Consider the following 22,402-nt stretch of genomic DNA (forward strand, 5'->3'; position numbering starts at 1 on the left):
TATTGGTTTAATCAGTTCAATCATGCTATGTGAATGTCGGTTAAATATATATCTTTTTTTTTTTTAAACAATTTGTGTTACGCCTGACTCAATGAAGAGGGTTCCGTTAATAAAGGTTGTTTGAATAATTTACTGTGCATTTACCTCGTGATACAGCTTGTTTTCCTTTTTACTACGTCAAATTAATTCATATGCAATTGTGTTTCATGACTATTATTATCTGGACTTATTTATTTGTTTAAATATTTGTATATTTATTTATTTGTTTATTACTAAAAAAAGAGGCTTTACATAATATATATAAGGCTTATATAGTTTGTATATAATATATACAAAATATATTATTTTGATATCGACAAATATGGGGTCGATAACAAAAATCTTCCCAACTTGGAAAAAGTGCCAGCACGGACTGCTTCCACGTAAGTGAAAGAAACAAAAAAAGAAGAAGAAGAAGGCGGGGGGAGAAAAGAAGAAAACTAGATTACATACAAAGAAACGAACCAACAACAAAAACATAGATTTAAACTAAATTAGATAGGCATGAATAGCTTCTTTTATTTCCTCGGAGACGTCTGAATGGGTGTCATTGACGAAGCTGATCCTGCCTGCTAAAGGGCAGCAGCTGGAATCACATGAGACAGGGCTGGTGCTGTGTCACGTGAGGCGCCGTTTCTGAAATATGGCTCCGACTAGCTCACAACAAAACACTGTCGGCTGACTGACTCTCGGCCGTCCGTCCGTCTATCTCTTTGTCCGTACTCACGTCTGGAAAAACGCTGGAAAATGAAGCAAGCTCGGCTACCTTCGCAGTGTGTCTCGGGTTCATAGCGTGACAGAGCCATCATGCGTGAAGCGGGGACACACAGTTAGCTCAGCACCAACTAGCTGTCAACTGCTACAAGTGGTGAGAGGTGAGCTAAGCGTTGAGGAGTTAGCGCAATTGCTGGTGTCTGTAATTACAGTGGGGTTAACATTTAAAGTGCTTCGTCTATTTTGTTCGCAACTGACTTAATAGTGTTATCTTGTAGCTCATTTTGATGTAACGTTAGCCTCTTTGTTTAGCTACGTGATAGCTAGCTTCACTTCCCTAAAATTCTTAAGACTTGTCATCCTTTCAGCTCGCTGTAGGTGCTTTATTTTAACGTTTACTCAACAATGATTTAGAAGTATATCAAGTTTGCACTATTGGTAATTTTTGGTGGGTATTGTCTAGTGGTCAACGCATATATGTTGCTTGAAGTATGCAGAGATGTTCTATAGGTCAGATGCAGTGAGTAGAACTTTCATTGTGCTGAAGTACCTTCAGGTTTTTCCAGACAAATTTGGAGGCAGTTATTTAAACACATCTAATTTAGTTTAAATAGATGGGTTGCTAATCAGGAGCTACTGCAGTTATGCAAGACAAGACCTTGGACTTAAAGTTTTATTCGTCTCTTTTATTGGCATCAGATCATGTTTTAAAGTTACTTATCTCTAAGAAACGGAAAGTATCTTGCCCCACATTTGCAAAGTTTGACCATTTCTCTTCACGGCCAAGTGCAAAGATCTTAATGCAAATGCATGTCAATAGGCTAAAATATCACCAGTATCAGCAATTTTATTCTAAAAGTGAAGAAGAAGATCTAGATTCATTAAACAGAGTGATTAACTTCAAATTTATTTCAGTTACATTTGATGTGATGGCTTATGCTAAAATTAGAATGCTAATATGAATTAAAAAAAAATTAAAAACAGAAATGCTAGCCTGCTCGAAAGTATGTAACAAACTCAATTTTTGGTTGGGGATCCTTTTTGGATTAATGATTACATCAGTGCATCACGGCATGGAAACCATCAGCCTTTGTTTCTGCTGAGGTGGTAAGGAAAACCCAGGTTGCTTTAACAGAAACCTTTAGGTCATTTATTTTATTGAATCTGGTGTCTTGTCATCTTCCTCTTGACATTTGATATCACATTGATTCTCAGTAGGTTTACATTAGGAAAGCTTTCTGTTTAGTCAAACACAATGATACAGTTCTCATTCAAAGAAGGCATTGGTTCCTTTGGCAGACTGGATAGGTGCCAAGTCCTGCTAAAAAAATAAGTCCTGCAATTCTTCTCAGGAGATGGAAGTATTAACTACTCTAAATTATCCTGGTATACATCTGTGTTAACAGTGTATGCAACACCAGTAGGTGGGGGTTGATTTCCAAGTGAAATACAAAAGTTAGCTTAATCTAAAAAGAACCACTGATCAGTAGTCTACCAATTTTTCCTAACCCTGACAAGACTTTCTTTGGAAGTGGGTTAACACAAGGAGTGCAAAAATATGTAGCCTAATCCCCAGATATGTCATATAACTATATGTTTTTATACAATTTTCGTCCCGCACTTTTTTCTTCCTCTCGACTTCCCATTAATATTCTTGCATGCTGCTTGGATGCTAGATACTGCTTTCCCAACAGAGACTTGATTAAAGAGCTCACATTTTAGAGTGTCTGTATGTTGTCAAAGTTAATTCTAAGGTACTTTTACTGATCTTTAAAATCATCGTTGGTACCTTTTTCACATATTTGTCGTATTTCTCTTTTGTCTTCCGTTTCTGCAGGGGTAAAAGGAGACCGGCTCGGCTCTAAAAGCTTTCTCCATGGAGCTCTGAATCCTGTAGCTAGTGGGAGAAACTGTGGTGAGAGTGCAACTGCTAACCAGCATTTAAATACTCACCATGGATGGGGTGATGCAGGCAGTGGAGCGAGACTTGGGAGTTGACCGGCGGCAGCAGGGCCAGGGGCCCCGTCCTGGAGAGCTCGTAGCCTTAGTCCCTACTCGCTGGGTGATGGGCCTCAGGGAGAAGAGGGTCTTGCGCTGTGCTCGCTTTGAAAGCAGCAGCGCGACAGAAATCTCCACACACCTCTGGTCTTCACAGACAAAGCTGCCACCTGGCTGGACACGAGTGTGCATTCAGGGTCTGAGGAAAAGCAAGCTGAGCTACAGATTGGCCAGGGATCCGTGCCATCGTGAAATGGAACTGCTCTCGCAGAACTCGTATGCTAAAACCATGCAGAGTGTGTCGCAGCACAATGTCAGGTACAGTAAAATCTCATTTCTGCTTCAGTGTTCGAACTAGGCCAAATTAAAAGGTTTGTGATCCAGAGATAATTTTCTAACAAATATATTAGTACTTTTTAAAGTGTCTTTAGTGACCTACTTAATTTAATCAGTAAAGAAGTCATTTTGTATTTCAAATACATTTCTAAATTGTAAATATATCATGTTAATAAAAATATCAATTGTTGGGTATCTAAATTGGAAATACTTTTCTAATTGGAAGTTTTCATTTATGATTGTGTTGAATTTCATGTTATTGGCCCCTTTCCAAGTTGCAAATAAACCACACATTTATAGCTATAAATATATAACCATTATTGTTTATTCATATGGATATACTTTGTATATAAGATACACCACTGATGAAGTTACAATATGGTCGTTAAACATTTGTGTGAGCTTCTGACCTGCAATAATGTACAGTTGTCTTTTAGCATACTTAACTCAAAATTTAATATATTTTGTTAATCTTGTTCTTTAAATGTTTTCTTACAGTCAAGGGCACGATTACTTAAAGACAGTTAATGATGTATGCAATGATTTTTCTTCTATGGAAATGTATGAAAGTTGTAAATTAAATATCTTCATGGAGTAATACACATTTACAAGACACGGTTTTTATTGACTTTCTGGTCTTTTCTCTATTTTTTCTTTTCCCCTAGAAATCTGTGGCGAGAAGCTCATTACAAACTTGTGCAAGCATATACAGGCCCCAGTGAGCAAATGCATATTACTGCTGTAGATGCAGTACGCCACGCACTGGAGAAACTCTTCAATTTGACGTTTATCTCACCAGACAAAGGTTCACCTTCCCTCTCTCCAGCCAGAGAGAAGGAAAAAGACATCTTTTTGCCACCCAGCTCATCCTGCTTTTCAAAGTCCCAGTCAGACAATCTTTGCCCTAACGTCCTGCCTGCAGAATGTCTGCTGGAGACGGCAGAAATGATGTATGTGATTCTACCGTACACTCAGTATTCACTTCACGACATTGTGTCCTTCAGCCCAGCAAAGCTTGCCAACAGTCATGCCAAAGTCTTGTTTATCATCTACCAGGTCCTAGTAGCTATGCGGGCATGCCATACAGCGGGCCTTTCTTGTGGAGAGCTGTCTCTTCAGGACATAGCAGTCGATGAGCAACTCTGCAGCCATCTCAAACTCAACCTTTCTCATTATGAGGACCTGGGATCAGAAGAGGCAGACAGGGATGATCGTGTAAGCCAAGAACCAAAAAATGCCCTGCCAACAGAAATTAAGTGTTTGAGCCAAGAGAACAATAGACTGTGTAAAGACTGCTTTGATGAGCTGAAGACACTGGTTCTGGATTGGGTTCATGGACGAGTCAGTAACTTCCATTACTTGATGGAGTTGAACAGGTTGGCCGGACGGCGGGAAGGGGATCCTAACTATCACCCAGTGCTACCTTGGGTTGTGGATTTTACTGTCCCTTTTGGGAAATTTCGGGACCTCAGGAGGTCAAAGTTCAGGCTCAACAAGGGGGACAAGCAGCTGGACTTCACATATGAGATGACCAAAGAGGCATTGGCAGCTGCAACGGGTAATGGAATTGGGGTAGGTGGAGATCTCAGTGTCGGTGTTGGAGGTGCTGCACAGTCTGAGCACCTGCATGTGCCTCATCACATATCTGATGTGCTGTCAGACATTACCTACTATGTCTACAAAGCCAGACAGACTCCCAAGTCAGTGCTTTGTAGCCATGTTAGGTCACAGTGGGAGCCTAATGAATATCCAGCGACTATGGAGCGCATGCAGAGCTGGACTCCTGATGAATGCATTCCAGAATTTTACACAGATCCATCCATTTTCAGCTCAATCCACCCAGACATGCCTGATCTGGATGTGCCTTCTTGGTGCAAGTCATGTGAAGAGTTTATTGAGGTCCATCGGGACCTTCTGGAGAGCAGAGATGTCTCCCAGCATTTGCATCACTGGATAGATCTCACGTTTGGTTATAAGCTGTCAGGTAAAGAAGCTATCAAGGCCAAGAATGTGTGCCTACACCTTGTGGACAACCACACAAATCTGACTACCTATGGTGTAGTTCAGCTATTTGACCAGCCCCACCCACCGCGCTTATCTGCTTCCCAATATGCCCCAGCAGAACCTCCTATTCTTGGCCTTGCTGCTCTTAATGTGCCTTCCTTACACATCCCTTCTGTTGACACCGTTGTCGACACTGTGGATGGAATGATACCAGAATCCAAAGGGTGCGAGTCCTCTGGTTGGACCACGGCAGATAAGGATGATGATCTTGAACAAGGTACAGAAGCTATAGACTCGTTAGCTTCCACTGGCTCATCCACCTCTATACCTTGTCCTGTCAATCTGCCAACTATCGGCACAGGGGGAGGTAAAATTAGCAGCGAGCGCACAGCACATGCATCTCAGTCTCCAAGTCCACTGACAAATGATTTCTCAAGTGGCATAGCTCCTGCTTTAAGAAGTGCAATGTTACAAAAAGGTGGCTCAGTGAACAAAAAACATGGAGAAAACGTTACTACTGCCAACACAGAAGAAGTCAAAATCATTCTACCTGAAGGTTTCAGCCCATTGCAACCATTAGAAGAACTGGAGAAGTTAAATAATTTCTTGGTAAAAAGTCTTCATGCTGAAATTTTGCATCCTTCAACATCTTCTGTCTCAAGAAGAGAGGGTTTGAAAACTGAAACTGGACCTTCTCTCACCAACCTCTTCCAAAGAGATGTGCAGGCACTCGGTGTTTTCACTGCAGAGATATTCTATGCCGCCAAACTTAGAGGCCTGAAAGCAGACACTCCACTCAGACAGCGTTTCCAGGCCGTCATCAAGCTGTGCTCTGCAAACCTCCGTGATGTGCCTCTGTCATTGCACCATGCTCTTGAGTCCTTGTTGCTCTTAGAAAAGCATGCTAAAGTAGCACATAGAGAAGAACCAGTTTGCCCAGAGCCTCTTGTTTTCAATTATGACCCTATCTACGATGGCCTCCCTCCTCCAAGCCCTCACCAGTTGTTGAATTCCATCATTAGTCCTTTTCCCTTCCCTTCCTATTTTGCTGCACTTCATGATTTTATCTTCTCCTACCACGGCAAGATGGGTACTATGTGTAGCCTTCAGGGAAGAGACATTGTCTTCCACCTGTGGCAGCAGCTTGAAGCACTGTTGCAGACTAACATCACTGCTGAAGGTCTTGAGATTCTCTTGCCCTTCATTCTAGCCCTCATGCTTGAGGAGTCCACTGCGGTCTATGCTGCTTGGTACCTTTTTGAGCCCATCTCTACAGTCTTAGGTCCCAGAAATGCAAACAAGTATTTACTAAAGCCGCTGATTAACGTTTATGAAAACCCCCACTGTCTCAAAGGACGTTTCTATCTCTACACTGACTGTTTTGTCCTTCAGCTGATTATGAGGCTTGGTCTCCAGGCCTTCCTCTCAAGCCTACTCCCACATGTGCTGCAAGTTCTAACTGGCTTCGAAAGCTCGGGCACTGGTGGAGAAGGTTTTAAAGGCCTGAGAACTGGCATTTGTAACCTCGGAGAGGAGGAGGAAGAGGACTTCCAGGATGGCAAAGCACGGTCATCATCTGCGTCTGTCGGTGGCAACATGGGCAGTAACAATGGGGTGAGTGGAGGAGTTGGGCTTGTCGGAGACACCGGACTAGTTGACTATTCCTCTGGCATCAGTCTCAATGACCAAGTGTTTCTTTCAGAAGCTGAGGACTTTCAGAATGAATTTTATGTCAACAGTGGAGACGGTGTTGGTGGTGGGAAGCAGCAAAACCAGAACTCTGCAAGCAAGGATCAAGATCATGAATCTTTAAGTGTGGGGAAATTAAGTGACAAAAGCAGCACAAGTGAACTCTCTCTGGGTGATGATTCCATGAGGGACAGAGCGAGTCTGAAATCTGCAGATAGCAGCCAGGACCTGAAACATGCTAGTGAGGGAGAGGAAATCGGTGAGTTAGAGGAAGAAGAGCTAGCCAGCGATGGGAAGGAGGGGACAGTTCACAGAGCGTCCCTCAATCTTGACCTCACAGATTCAGGTTCCACTCTCACAACTCTTCAAGGAGAGACTAACGGGATGAGACTTGATGAGACTGACAAAGGAATTGTAGATGATCAGGAGGAAGAGGAAGACGACAGAGATCCATCAGAGGAGTCAGAGGAGAAAGAGCAAAAGATTCTTTTAGGTGAGCCAGTAATGAACCTGTTCCTAGCTTTTTCTTTTTTTTTATTGCTGTGTAATGTTTAATGCTTTAATTGTGTTGCTATTCACAGATACAGTCTGCAAAATGGTTCGATGGCTATCAGCAAAACTCGGACCAACAGTGACGTCTCGATATGTTGCCAGAAATTTGCTGAGACTGCTCACAAACTGTTACATTGGTGTGTGAATTCATTATATCAAACATGTTTGCTGCCTTATTTCAATATCAACAGAAATGGTCTCCATTTTACATCAACTACTATTTCTTTACAGGATCTGAAAATCACCAGTTTGTTTCCCCTCCATCTGTGGAAAGCCAGCTGGAGAGTGTGGGAATGGGCAGTGTGTATGAGAAAAAACCTGTTGTTGGTGATCAAACAGCAGGCCCTGTTTTAGACTGTCTCATATACATAGCTCAACTCTATGGAGAACCTGTTCTCACCTACCAGTACTTGCCTTACATAGGATATCTGGTAAGACTAAAAAAAATATATATATATATATTCTGTATTCCAACTTGAAATCTTAGTTTTTAGAGTACCCAAATATCACGATATTTTGTTTATTTCATTAGTTTATTTAACAGGGAATATTTGTCCTATGTATATTATAAAGTAGATGTTATGCCGGATACTGCTAGTTTGCAACCCCTGTCCCTGGCTTGGATTTTGAGAAATGAAACAAGCACAATAGCGGAAAAAAACAAACAAGCAGTGCTAAGAGAAAAATCAGTCTTCTCGATTAATGGCTTTTTCTGTTTATGACGAGTTAATTTGTGGAAAATCTTGATTATTTTTCATTTTTCACCAACCCACTCCTTGGACTTCCATAATTCAGTGATTTTAGCCCACTCAGAGCCTTTTGTCCTCTTGTTTTACAAACAGTTTTTTACAACATATTTATTTGGAGTTTGAATTCAGATTAACTCCTAGAAGGGATGATTAAATTAAAAGCAGGTTTGTCATTTATAATTTATTTGTCAGAAAAGAAAACTGGTTTTGGTATGAAAAAAGAAATCTGAGGTTTTATTTTTAGGAAATATTACCCAGGCTTAAGCTAAAGTTATTCTAAAAAGGAGCCAAAAAGGCTTATGCTTCTCAAATGTTTTCCAGGTGTCTCCACCGTCTTCACAGCGTCTCAACACGCGCAAGGAAGCAAGTCTGCTCGGAGCCGTAGCACTTACCCAGAAGATCATTGTCTTTCTCTCGGATACCACGCTAATGGACATGCTTATGAAAATCAATCAGGATGTACTCCTTCCACTTCTAGATCTAATTACTACACCGCGAATGGGGTAAAGCACAACATGCATACATTGTGGATCAAGAAGTTTTCAGATTACAGTTACAGACGTTGTACAGCCAAAACATCCCAAATACAGTTTCTTTGTCGTTTGCTCCTAAAAAAATGTGTCTAAGTTTAAAGAATTTTTTTTGTGGTTGAACTGAACAGTATAGAATCAGAAACCATGCGATGTAGATATCAGTCATCCTCTGATCGATTCTTTCACTTCTGTATTGTTGTGTAGATTCCCCAGCGGGGTACAAACCCGCATTGCTGTCTGCCTGAAGACGCTGAGCCTAATGGCTCTCATCTGTCTGCGCATCGGGAGGGAGATGGTGCAGCAGCACATGGCTGACACTTTGCGTCGCTTCTTTGCTGTTTTTTCTCTGCTGCATTCTCTCCAGTCCCAGGTACAGCTGCACTGCAACCATTCATGACAACAGTTTTATGGAAGTTAAATGTCAGACTCCAGAAGCCCTTAAATAAGTCACATTATATCTCAACTCCCATTGTAAATGTGTGTTGCAAATGTTTTCATACTCCTTGAACATTCAGGCTTTTGGTCACATCATGGTAGTGTCAGAAGAACATGGTACATGTTTGTTGGAAAAAAAACAAACAATACAATTAAAAATCTGGTCTCCTTTTGTATTCACTGCTCTTAATGCCAATACCCTAAAATGAAATTCTGTGCAACCAATTGCTTCAAATGTTGACTAAAGAAGATAAATGATAAAACTTAATCTGGGATTAACATTGTGGAGAAATTTATGGATTGGTTATAAAATCATATTAAAAGCTTTGAACTTGTCATGAAGGGCTGATCGATCCGTCTAGTTAAATACTATTCAGAAAACTAGCAAACATTGGTGTCTATATTTAACTGATTAATCAGACAAAGACGGTGATAATCAGAGAAGCAGCCAACTATAGTAGCTCTAGAGATATAGGCAGCTCACACTGGAAAAGACTGGTTTTAATTCAGGTAGACTCTGGAATAAAACTTGTTGAAATCTGTAGAGGACTAGAAACCAAGATAGAGGCTGACCATAAATACGCCAGACTCTGTTTATGTGGGAAACAAATTGAAAACCACAAATCATTTTGTTTTGGTTCACCACATATAATTGTAGTAAAATAAATGTAATTTTGTGGTTGCAATGAGATAAAATGTAAAAATGGGTCTGAATACTTTTGCATCAACTAACAAATGTCTAGTTTTCAATAAGTATAGACTTAATATAAAAGTTTAACCAGAAAGAAAAAGAGAATTTCAGACATGCCTTTACTTAATTTTTTTATTTTTCTTTAATAACACTAAATTGATTCCAAGTAGAGTGACACCATTGTCTCTTTACCTTTGCAGCTAAATCATGCCCCACGGAGAGTTGTGGGAGAAGTAACACTGGTGGATGTTTGTACACCCGAGGGGTCAAATGTGACATATGAAACGGGGGTCTTGGAGGAGCTGCACACCGTATTTAACCCCGAGATGGCCTATGCCTCCTACATCCCCTTCTACTGTCTCATAGGTAATGCTTTCCTCATCATTTGACAAAACGCATTCCTCAGTTGAAAATAAAATAGAAGAAAGGGCATTTGTTAAAGTTGTGTGTATAAATACAGAGATGAAAGGGTATTTTAGTTTTTGTGGAGGTCTGACTTGCCGATTTTGACATTGAGAAAATGTAATATACAAGAGAAAAACTTTGCTGCTAGTCCTTTAGTAGAGGTAGACGTTTGGTCTTTCAACTGGACATTAAGAATTTAAAACATTCTTCCTATTTATGCATAATCAAAAATGTGATTTGAGAATTAGCAAACTCCTGGTGGAATTGCGAGTCTGCTGAGGTCATCATACCAAGTCATCTCAGTCCAACGCTCATAAGAAGGGTTGTAAACTGCATAATGAGAAGCACTGCTGTGATGATGCACTGAAGAGGGAGTGTCGGAAAGAGTAATGGTAGTCAAATACGAAGTCGTCATGTTTGATATATATACTCCATTTTATAACTGAAGTGAACATGGTTACTTGATTGTAAAATGGTTCTATGTGCCTGGACAAAACATAATATTCTTTCTTTAAATGTATAGGTTCTCTGGTGGTACAGCTCATTGTTCTGTATCCTGTCAACAGGTGACTTTGCCATTCGGAAACTGGTCCCAAATCATGAACTCGTCTGGCAACTGGCCCAGTCCTATCTTCAGAGTTTGAGCCAGGGAACCTCAGAGACCAGCCTCAGCTCGTCCTCCCGGCTGGAGCCAGCGTCTTCCTCTGGCCTTGGCAGACAAGTTGGCTGTAACCCATTCCCTGCCCCCGCCCACAGCTCCACCGTGCAGGGAGACTCCCTCCCTGAATCGGGCACGTTTGGAAGCCATCTGGTGGGGAACCGCATCCAAGTGTCCCACGACAACGAATTCGACGGCAATGCCAACCATAGTCTGGCCAGCTCTTGGGGACGCACTGGCCACACGACTCCCATCATCACCACCGCCTCCACGTTTTCCACTCCTTCGACAGGTGCGTCCTCCTCTTCGACGTGGATAATGGGCCCCTCCCAGGAGGACAGCGCCCTAAAGCAAGAGCTCCCCCGTAGCACCCGCTCTCTACAGGGCAACTGGTTGGCCTACTGGCAGTATGAGATCGGTATTAACCAGCAAGATTCCCATTTCCACTTTCACCAAATCAGACTGCAGAGCTTCTTAGGCCATTCGGGCACCGTGAAATGTTTGTCACCGCTGGTGGGAGAGGATTTCTTCCTGTCTGGGAGCAAAGACAAAACCGTGAAGCTTTGGCCCCTTTATAACTATGGCGATGGGACTCAGGAGGTGGATCCCAGGCAGACGTACAGCGAGCATCGGAAGTCTGTGTTCTACGTGGGACAGCTGGAGACCTCACAGGAAGTAATCAGCTGTGATGGCACTGTCCATGTGTGGGACCAGTATACAGGTACAGAAACTTTATGCCATTCATTTCGGCTCGTGACCAAATTGTTCTTGGGAGTTTGCACTTTTTTGCTTGCCTGTTTTATTTCAGTGTATTTACTTTTTTTTTTGTATTCTCTCCCTTAGGCAAGCCAATCCGTTTGTATGAAGCCGTGGACGGGAAGAATCCAATTACAGCCGTCACCACAATGCCAGCTCCACACTGCAGCGTTGTGTTTGGCAGTGCGGATTCTGTTCTCCGCTTCATTGATCCTCGAAAGCCTGGATTGCAGGTAGCAATTTCACTTGGAGAGCTCGTTCTCTCGAGACCCGAGCCGCTCACCGCCCAGCGGCTATTAATCATCGCAGTGCCTTTCGAAAGAGGGGGCCTTTTTGCGCTTCTTCACGACTGAGTTATTCAAGTGCCGAAAGTGACAAATCTTCTCCTGTGTCTCTGCAGCATGAATTTCGGCTGGCGTACAACAACGTCAGCGCCGGGCTCATCCGCTACCTGGCAGTCAGCCCCTCAGGACGCACGGTAGCGGCGGGATTCTCCTCAGGATTCATTGTTCTCCTCGACGCGCGCACAGGCCTCATACTGAAGGGCTGGCCAGCTCATGAAGGAGATATTCTCCAAATGAAGGTAAACCTTCCTGTGTATATTTGCATTGCTGACAATATAGTTTAATCTGGATTATTCTTTCTATTGCTAGCCAATGGAGAAGTACAGATTCTGAGGCTATAAAGTTATAAAATTATTCTGTGGAAAAAAAAGCAACTTTTAGGCTTGGCAGTATGGAAGTTCAAGCTGTAAGGCACCATATGCAGTGTGAGAAGGCTGCATAAAAACCTGCACCCCAGACATTTCATCATTCTTGCTATGCTTATTTGTAATTTAGCAGAATCCCCCAATCTTACCCTATGATTAATTTTTATTGTCTTACATTTCATTCAAGGTAGCATTAAAAAATCTCATCATCCATATTGTCAGAATGGCAGTGTTGGCCTCTCATACACAGATCACATATTAAACCAAAACAAGTTTTTGAGTCTTATCTAATTATTTTCTTGTAGAAAGGCATAATGTATTTTTGTTCTCCCCTTATTTAATATTTCAATAATTTCATTAAATACAGTGGTTTTCTGATTTTAATGTATGAGAAGATAACAGTTATTTATTGTTATTCTTGTTGCATTTTGTATAAATTTAGTCATGGTAAAAAGAAAGTACATCCTCCATCAATTCTAACGTATTGGCTGATAAAATATTTCTATTCTTTACCAGTTTCCAAAATCCTTTCATAATGATTGGCTCTAAAAAAAACTTGTAGTGCAAATTGCTCTAAAAGACCTGTATAGATTATTGACGTACTCCTTATAAGCTCAATCTAAAAGGTTAGGCTTTTGTGACTAGTATTAGAACATATATTAGACCAATTTCTTTTATTTTGATTGTCTTAGTGTAGTGTGTCAGAGATGATGAAAGTTGTACCCAGCAGATATGTTGTCAACAGACCGCAAACTTTATTTAACCCCAAATTGGGTCAAGGATTGTATTTCTAGTTTTAAAGGTACAAGTTCAGGCAAACATGGACATAGGTTACTCATTAGAAAGAAAACACTGATGGCTCACAAGCACATTGAAATTACTCAGATGTTTATGTTTTCCCCAGGGAAGTTTTTGATTGACCTAGTCTTTTTTTCAAATTCTTTCACTTAATTCAGTGAGTTTTGAGCTGTAAATGTCTGGAGAGCAGCTTTTACTGTTGCGGGCCAATTATTAGACTTGCTTTCTCGTTTTTTTTATATTTTAGGCAGCAGAGGGCAACCTGGTGATCAGCTCCTCCACCGACTACAGCCTGAGCGTGTGGAAGGATCTGGAAAACAAGCCGCTGCGCCAGTACAAGTCGCAGTCCGACCACATCCACGCCTTCGACCTGTATGGCTCGCAGATCGTCACCGGAACGGTGGCCAGCAAGATCGGGGTGTACTCCATGGCCGACATCTCCCTGAGCCCCGTGAGCAGCACAAAGCTGAGCACGGAGAACTTCCGCGGCACCCTGACCAGCCTGTCTGTGCTGCCCACCAAGAGGCTGCTGCTGCTCGGCTCTGACAACGGCGCCATCAGGCTGTTAGCTTAAAACCGTAGCCTGTAGCTGCACTAAACACTCTTTCCACTGGTATTTACTGTGTCTTTTTAATAGAGGAGCAGCGTTCTGAGGCTGAGCTCCCCCCTTTTGAACTCAGAGGGAGATGAAATAGTTGGGTTGGGTTTAAAATGCTTTCTTTAGCATCTGCAGAATCATGCTAATCTGCCTACTAGCACAGAATTTATTGAGCCGACGGTGCGCTACGTCGTCGAGATTCATCATGCACACTGAAATCTATTCACTTTCTCTGTGGATGTATACTATTTAATAGTAAACCCTTGTCTTGACTAGGTCATTTGTTTTTTTGTTGTTTTTTTTTACCCAGGTCAGATATTGGAAAAAAAAAATAAATAAATTGGAATAGATGCTCAGGAAGGTCTCACGGAGAATTTACACTTTTCCGAACAAAACCAAAAATTCATCAACCTCACCTGCCGTTTTCCTCAACGATAATGAGTCAATTCAAATGCACTGATTAAAACTATGCAGTATTTGTAGAGCAAGTGAGTTCTGTTCTTGCGACTCCCATGTTTTGTTTTTCTTTTAAAGACCTGTTTTCATAGTTGTGTGTGCGTGTGTGTGTGTGTGTGTTTGTGTACATCCTGAATAATAAACGTACACCTGCCGCTGTGATGATCGTGTTGGCGTGCCTGATCAGAGAGGAGGGCGGCGGTGGGGGACAAAATGTTAGATACACAGCCTTGAAATCTACTGCACAATTAAGGCCTGAATTTTAACATTTTTAGAGTCTCACTCTGATTTTTTTTCTTTAAGCTGAATGTTTTTATTCCGCAAATGGATTACTTGAAATTTCTTCAGGATTATGAAGACCACGTTTTAAGCCCTGTAGTGTGTGCATGTGTGTGCGTGTATAGATGCTGCTTTTCCTCGGCATACCAGTTGGTTAAAAACTCACCACTTGTTTGTTTTTTTTCTTGTTTTTTTTTCTTAGTTTTCAACTTTCATAACCTGATATACAGTGCCTTGCAAAAGTATTTGCTCCTCTTGAGCTTTTCCAAATTTGTCACATCAAACCAGATACTTCTATGCGTTTTTTGGGAGTTTAATGTGATTGATCAACCCAAAGTAATTCATAGCTGTTTAATAGTTGTATATATCAAAAAAAACGATTTGAGTCCATTGTATTCAGTGCTCGAAGGTCAATCATTTGTCATTACAGTCGTAAATTTTATGAATTTTATCTAAAGCCTGATTGTTTCTAAACTTACATTTTTATGATTGATGTTTAAAGACATCCGCTTTAGGTCTGTGATTTTGGGTCATTCTAATACATAAATACGCTCAGATCTAAATTGTAGAGCTGTTTGATTTATTTATTTATTTTCCCCAACTTTATTGTGTTGAAAGTTGAACCTCAACCCCGATTTAATGTCTTTTGTAGGATCTAACAGGTTTTCCTCCTGGACTGTTTGAATCCAACCGCTTTGTCCTTTGTTTCCCGTTCCTACTGAGAGAAAATTTGTAAAAAATAACTTTGGAAAATGTGTTTGGTGAACGACGTAGCGGTCAACTCCAGACTTTACGACTTTGCAACCTTTGATTTATGTCTTCCCGTTTCCTGAGAGTTGTTAAAAATTATTTCCTCCATCCTTCAATTATAAACTGCTTTTTGTTGCTCTATCTTATAAAATCCTAAGGTGGTACAATACAGTGTCTGGTTGTAACGTCACAAAATGTAAAACTCAAGAGGTTTTAATAGATTTTGTAAGGCACTCTAGGAACAGTCAATGCCAAGAGAAACAACTTTGTTTTTTATCGTCACCTTTTTTATATAACTAAAGAAATATTATGGAATAAAGGTGTCTGATGAATATATATATATATATATATATATATATATATATATAAAAATAAATGTCTGTGTCCAAAAATGTAGTTTAACTCCAGTTTTGAAAGCGAAGTAGCATAAATCTATAAAAGCTCTGCACTTTGTATAACTAGAGCTTTTATGTTGCAACACAGTTTTTTTTAAATTACTTGCCTAAAGATCAAATTGTTCTGATAACGTATGCTATAACTTTTGGAGCAGAATTTAAAGCAGAAATAACAAGAGTTGGTGACATTAATTTATTAACTTGTTTAATAAAAACTTGCCTCCATCTTTTCAGTGTGTTTCAGGTTTTTTGTGTGACTCATGATTCCTAGTTATCTCATCTAACCACTTTAGGACACAATTGTTCGCAGATGGCAGGCATATTTTATCTGCAATAAATTTAGCATGATGCTACAATTTTTTAATGTAATAATTTCTGTACTGCTCTTTGGATGGTCGCAACCTTAGAGTTTTTTGGCACAGAAGCGAGATTTTGGTGCCTCTTTTGTTTAACTGCTGTCATAATCCGGGCCCTTCTGGGAAATGCGCGAGTGTTGTTCCTCGTCACCAAATAATTCGCCATTTTTCTGGCACGTTTTGTTTATCTGCGCGCGCATTGGGATTAGCCACTCTTTTGTAACAGGTTTGTCATGTTTCCTGTCGGAGATGAAGTTTTGTCACATCACCGGCCCACTAACATGCGAGATAACTGCATATTTCAAGCGTGTGGTTATTTAACCCAGGACTAGCCTCGGTGGCTGCATTTACAAACAAATAGTGGCTTGAACAAGCACCGCCACCCCCGCCTCCCCGATCAATGCAAGTTCATATTTAACCGTTTGCTGAGCATCTGCCAATCTTTTATTCTCAGGGAATTCAGCCATTCATCGAACAGATTCTCCTTTTTTGTGGACAAACCAGGAGGGTTTCTTTGTAGTTTTAAAAAAGGTAAACGTATTTTAAACTTCATCTTCAATTTAAGATGTTTTTTTTTTCTTTATTCAGATTGAGATTGTTCAAAATGTGCAATGCTTGCATTGAAATATCCTTCAGATGAATGATTCTGACTTTAACATTTAATCACTGCTCTGCTGTAGCTGGATTATGTTTGAAGGTTGCAGTTTAAGGTTGATTTGGTACAGGTTTTAACTTCTGCTCTAGTTTATTGAGTTGGAGAAATGCTTCGGTTATCTGTGTTCCTTAAAATGAATGAAAATTAAGTGTTTAAGCTCGTTGGAAAAACTGCAACCATGATAAATCTATATAGAAATTAGTAATGTTTTATGATTAGCTTAAATTAGGAAGAAAGACTAATCTTTAGTGATAATTTATTGCGTAACACTACTTCTGTAACGAAGAAATGTAAGCCTCTGAGGAAAAATGACCTTGTATTATATATATTTTTCTCTTACAGTTACTTTTCTGGATATGGACCTCTGCCTGACACTCCTGTTAATTTGTCTCTGCAGCCTAGGAACTACTGTAAACAAACTATCTAAAAACGCCTAAAAAAATCTGTATTGATTACGGAAAACTTTGAAAGACCATTGTCCTCTGCCATCTTGTTCTTGACAGAATGCTGAAGTGGCAGAAGATCACTCAATTCCCCTAATTTCTCTAAACACCAGTCAACCCATAGAAGTAAGAAATGATTAATTTGTGTTTAACACACCGCAAAAACACACATTTTTACCATGTCCAGTTCAAATATTTCAGTACACTTAAAATAAGGCAAAACTAACGTAAAAGTAACTTTTTCCGCAAGAATTGAGAAATTTGTGTTTAACACACTGCAGCCACACAAAAATCATACCAAGTATTTTTGGTCTAGTTTCTAAGTCAAATATTTTAGTACATTTGAAATAAGGCAAAACTAAATGAAAGGTATTTTTTTCAGCAAGACAAATAATATTTTAAGTTAATAATTCTTGAAATAAAAAAAAAACAGTTTTAGTTCCACTGGCTGATTTTGTCGCCTAAAACAGGAAAAATGTTTTGGTATAAGTGGAAAAAAATTGGCAAACTACTTTGAGTAATTCATTGAGTTTATTGAACTGTTTGAGAACTCATATCAACTGGATTAACTTTAAATGATTTTTTTATTTTTATTTTGTAAAGTGCCTTCAGACAAAATTTGTTGTGATTTGGTGCTTTATAATTAAACGACAATGAAGTGGACTGACTTAAAACAAGCGTGTTTATCTCGCTGAAAAGTTACATCCAAGTTAGTTTTATCTTATTTCAAGTGTACTAAGATATTTGCACTAGACACCAGACCAAAAATGCTTTGTTACATTTTGTGTTCTTGTACTGCACGCTCAGTGAGGACCCTGGTTTTGTCATTTTCGCTTATAGGAAGGTGAAAGCCAGGGGACACCGGAGCCAACAACTCTAAACGAAACGACTGTTACTGCGACGTCCGACCTGCCGACGGCAAACAAGACATCGCCAGATGAAGAAAAGGGAGACAGTTGTCAGGCTATCAGCCGAAGCCCCGACACCAAACAAACTATCACTGCTGCAATTCAGAGACTGGGGATGCAGCTCTTACAAAACCTGGAGACGACACCAGAGCAGCCAAATGTCATCATTTCTCCTCTAAGCATATCGCTGGCCCTCTCGCAACTGGCTTTAGGTACTGCAGAAACTGCTTACCACCTCTGTTGAATTTAGCCTACTTTGTCGTGGTGTAGTTGAGATTGCAATTTGGAATTGTGTTTTATCTCAAGGTGCGAAAAACGAGACGGAAGAGCTGCTGATGTATCACCTCCATGAAAACAGCGTGCCGTGTTACCACGAGTCTCTACGTCATGTCTTAATGCAGCTGAGAAACAGCGACGTGCAAATCGCCACGCGCATGTTTCTGCGTCAAGGTTTGTTCTAATTTCTGTTTTAATATCTGATTTTGAGCCCCCGCCACCCCCCAAAAAAAGCTGAACATCTTTTTCTTTTTTAGGGTTTAAGGGAAAGCAAGAGTTTGTGAACGAGTCGCTGCGGTATTACGACTCGGAACCAGCAATAGTGGAAAGCCTTCAACAGATAAATGAGTGGGTAGAGAACGCAACAGAGGGAAAAATGATGGACTTCCTGTCTTTTTTGCCACCCAATCTGCTTCTCATGCTCATCAATGCCGTTTACTTCAAAGGTGATTGGCCAACATGCCGACTTCTAAGTAACCGATGTATCGATATGTATGAACATCACTGAAAAGCTCATTTACTTAACCGATAAAGTGAAACTCTTATGCTTATTAACACAGTGTTCATTTTGGTAAGTCTCATGATTGGGATCAAAATTATGTTTTTAGAAAACCTAATAATCCATAAAATGAACTTTTTGATGAAATTCTGAATCTTTTATATGTGTCTGTATGTCTTTAAGAGTGTAATCAAGAACATGTAATCAAGCTACCAAAAAATATTATTGTTTCTTCATAAAGTATTTTTGGTTTGAAAGATGCTGCTGACTAAAAATGAAAATCTCATTTCCCCGTGTGTCTGACAGGAGAGTGGAAAGCTCGGTTTGACCCGAACTTCACCTCCAAAGGCGTCTTTTACCTTGATGATTTGCACCTGGTGGATGTTGATATGATGGATGATACCAAACATCAGCTGAGTTTATTAATGGACAGTGAGCTGGAGGCTCAGGTAAAGTTCACCTTCTGAAGTTTTAGGGTCTCTGTTTCTCTGGGAATTTGTTTTCAAATTTGATGCAAAAGAATGCTAAAATTCAACATCTTTTTTTGCAGTATCTTCATATGTTTTTGTATTAAACGTTCATTAAAAAAACAAACAAACAAACAAACAACAATTTCATTATCTGTGCAGTAATGGGTAAGGCATTTGGACCAAAGCATTTTAGGATTCAGAGTTTTAATACCTCTCTGTTTGCTCTGTATCCATTAGTCCTCCAACACATGTCAGTTACACATTATTAAGAGGATTTGATTCATATTTATTTAATTATTTATCTTAACGGAATAAGTAAATCTGCTACATCAACAGCATATTTGAATTATTTTTCTGTAATTCATGGCGTATGTAGTATGTTCTCATACACATCTATTCACGCAAGTTGATTAATAGGCATGCATAGTAAAATTGAAAATATTGCGAAAAACAAGAGTATTTAACTGTTAACAACTGCAAATCTCTTTTACAGTTCTGGATTTCTCCATTTTTTTTTTTTAATAAAATTTTAAAACAACCAAAAACAAAGTTGACATGAAATGACCCAGGTGTAAAAATATGTCCAACTCACTTTAGAATCAAACTCTTAAAGGGGCAGTGTTTGGTAAAATCAGCTTTCTTGAGTTTCATGATATTCCCTCATCAAAAACATACCTGGAGTGTTGCTTTGATTCTTTCATGCATGTTTAAAAAATCCTTTAATCTCCCATGGCAACCATTCAGCAGTGCAAAACACCATCTACTCCTCTGGGATGCAGTTGAGAAGGCTCCAAGCTTCCACTGCACAGAGCAGCCCTCCCCCTGCAACTCCTCCTCTCTGCTCCTTCAGACTAACCAGCAGCAATTAACAAACACAGGGTGGAACTGCACATGTCCTCATTATATGAGGACATGCGCAGCGGTAAAAATGTCGTTAAAGGGTTAATAGAGAAATTAAGTTGTGATGACTTCTTGAAGGCAGTTTCAGAAAGAGCAGGGGTTTTTAAAGCAACAGAAGCCAAATTTGAAGGCGTTTATTTACAAAGTCAAATTTCTTTTTAAGTCATATTGGATATATATAGCATTTTTTATACAACTGAAGTCAATATAGTTAATTAATTGTTATAAAATGGCACAAAGTGCCTGGAAAACACATAATTCTGCCCCTTTAAGAAACTACTACATCCTTTCTCTTTGTGTGCAGGTGGCAAGGTTCCCATTCACAAAGGACATGAGTTTGCTGGTTATCATGCCTGAGTCGGGGAGAGTGAACGTGTCTTTGCTTTCCTCGCACCTAAATATCTCCAACTTGTATGAACGTCTACCCAAAGAGAGGGCTGTCCAAGTTAAAGTTCCCAAATTCAAGCTGGAATATTCTCAGGAGTTGCAGGAAGTTCTTACCAAACTAGGTAAGACGTAACTTTCTCACATCTGCAAGCTCTGGTAAAACAAAGGATGCTATAAACCACCTCTCTAATCGCTGGTTTTATCTCAGGTCTTGGGGAGGTGTTCCTGAATCCCAATTTGGGTGGGATCGCAGATGGCCCCCTGCTGGTGTCCAGCGTAATGCACAAGTCTGGCATGGAGATAAACGAGGACGGCGCGAGGGCTGCCGCCGCCACAACGACCATCATCTCAAGGGCATCCAATCCTATTTTTCACCTCAGTCAGCCCTTCTTCTTTGTGCTAATGGATGATGTAACTCACATACCAATCTTCATGGGTGTCATCAATAACCCCAATCCCGGAGCCCCTGTCCTGCAGAGGGGGGATGTTGGAAGTAAAGATAAAGTAGGATTCCCAGCTGACAAGAATCACATGGGCTCAGTTGAATTTAATCCTAAATAGAGACTAAAATCATTTGCTTCCCCCCCACCCCCCAGGAAAATTAGATAATTGCACAGCCTCAGTCTGCAGTATTACTTTTCTGAAACAAAGTATCTTGCCCAAACTCACACACCCAGACATGCAGGTCAACTGCTACCCTGGTGAGCAATTTAAACACGCCAGTCACATCCTGAAAAAAACTAGAACCTCCAATGATGCCAAAAAAAAGTCCAGCTTTCTTTCGGCACCAACAACAAGGATTACAGGGACCAAATTTCAATACAAAAACTCCTCACCGCTCTCCTGAACACGGCTCAGGACACCTTCCCTTACGCAGACATTTACGTGCCGCTCCCGAACCTTTCAGACTGTCTAAACTTTGCGCAGAAACAAAACCTTAACATGATTAACTAAACCATCGATTCTGTCTGCCAAAAACTTAACCACCACGTCATCCATAAAAATCCAGGACTCTTGCTTCCACACAGTGGAGGATAGGAACCCTAGGGCCAATTCTAAGGAATTTGAAAAATGCAAGTAAATACACGATGGAGTGTCATATTAGATGATGCTGAGGTTTTCCTTTTATACCACTTGGACTTTTTATGATGTCAACATGCCTGCACTGCAAAAACACAAAATCCTACCAATATCTTACTAATATTTTTAGTCCAAATATTTCAATACAGTTGAAATAAGATTAAAACTAACTTACAAGTAACTTTTCACCAAGACATAGGAACTTGCATTGAGTCAGTAATTCCTTAATATTGATGAAAACTTAATTGCTCCAGTGGCAGATTATTTCAGTTTTACCAAGACATTTTCCCTTGTTATAAGTGAAATAATCTGCCGGTGGAACCTAGCACTTTTTCATCAATAGTAAGAAATTTTTGAGTAAAAAAACCCCCTCCTGTATCTTGCTGAAACGTTACTAATAAGTTATTTTTAATCTTCTTCCATGTATATTAAAATATTTGCACTAGAAACTAGAATTTTTTTTAAAGATTTTGTGTTTTTGCAGTGTAGCACAATTTCAATGTTACAGCTTGTAACGTTCCTGTAACGTTTGTAATGTTCTGTATGTTCCTGGACTTTCTTTTTAAATTTATGTTGCAGGTAAATAAATGTATCAATCTGAATCCCTTCATGGCTACAAGTTATGATTTTACATGTAATAAAAGGTTGCATATGTAAATAAATCACAATATTACCATATATTTCAGTAATATGGTACAAAAAGTGAAACTTTTCATTTACACAAATCATTGTACAAAAATCATATATTTCATAGTTATTGCATACAGTTGCTGAAAAACAATGCAGAAATGATTTATATTTTAAAAGACTGATGAAAAGGTGCTTTAATTCAATGATGTGGATGTAGTGAAACGCATGTGCTGTAGAGTTTATTCTGTCAATAC

At 39.9% G+C, this 22,402-nt stretch overlaps 2 protein-coding genes across 2 annotated transcripts; both read left to right on the top strand.

Annotated features, from left to right (window-relative positions):
- The first annotated feature begins 593 nt into the window (after positions 1-593).
- Positions 594-15,769, top strand: wdr81 (WD repeat domain 81). Its single transcript, XM_015051776.1, has 12 exons — positions 594-914; positions 2,591-3,069; positions 3,753-7,273; positions 7,362-7,469; positions 7,564-7,763; positions 8,403-8,584; positions 8,819-8,984; positions 9,941-10,106; positions 10,712-11,524; positions 11,647-11,792; positions 11,960-12,142; positions 13,314-15,769. The coding sequence occupies exons 2-12, from the start codon at positions 2,708-2,710 to the stop codon at positions 13,638-13,640; spliced, it is 6,174 nt and encodes a 2,057-aa protein (XP_014907262.1). The 5' UTR covers positions 594-914; positions 2,591-2,707; the 3' UTR covers positions 13,641-15,769.
- Positions 15,770-16,159: 390 nt separating this feature from the next.
- Positions 16,160-21,612, top strand: serpinf2b (serpin peptidase inhibitor, clade F (alpha-2 antiplasmin, pigment epithelium derived factor), member 2b). The gene is made up of 9 exons (XM_015051778.1): positions 16,160-16,431; positions 16,898-16,965; positions 17,059-17,124; positions 17,839-18,118; positions 18,213-18,356; positions 18,440-18,628; positions 18,988-19,130; positions 20,356-20,560; positions 20,647-21,612. Exons 2-9 carry the CDS (start codon positions 16,912-16,914, stop codon positions 20,997-20,999), a joined length of 1,434 nt encoding a protein of 477 aa, XP_014907264.1. The 5' UTR covers positions 16,160-16,431; positions 16,898-16,911; the 3' UTR covers positions 21,000-21,612.
- The last annotated feature ends 790 nt before the right edge of the window (positions 21,613-22,402 follow it).

The sequence above is a fragment of the Poecilia latipinna genome, unplaced genomic scaffold (assembly GCF_001443285.1).
Source record: "Poecilia latipinna isolate Pla-1442-1.1 unplaced genomic scaffold, P_latipinna-1.0 Scaffold1065, whole genome shotgun sequence".
NCBI lineage: Eukaryota > Metazoa > Chordata > Actinopteri > Cyprinodontiformes > Poeciliidae > Poecilia > Poecilia latipinna.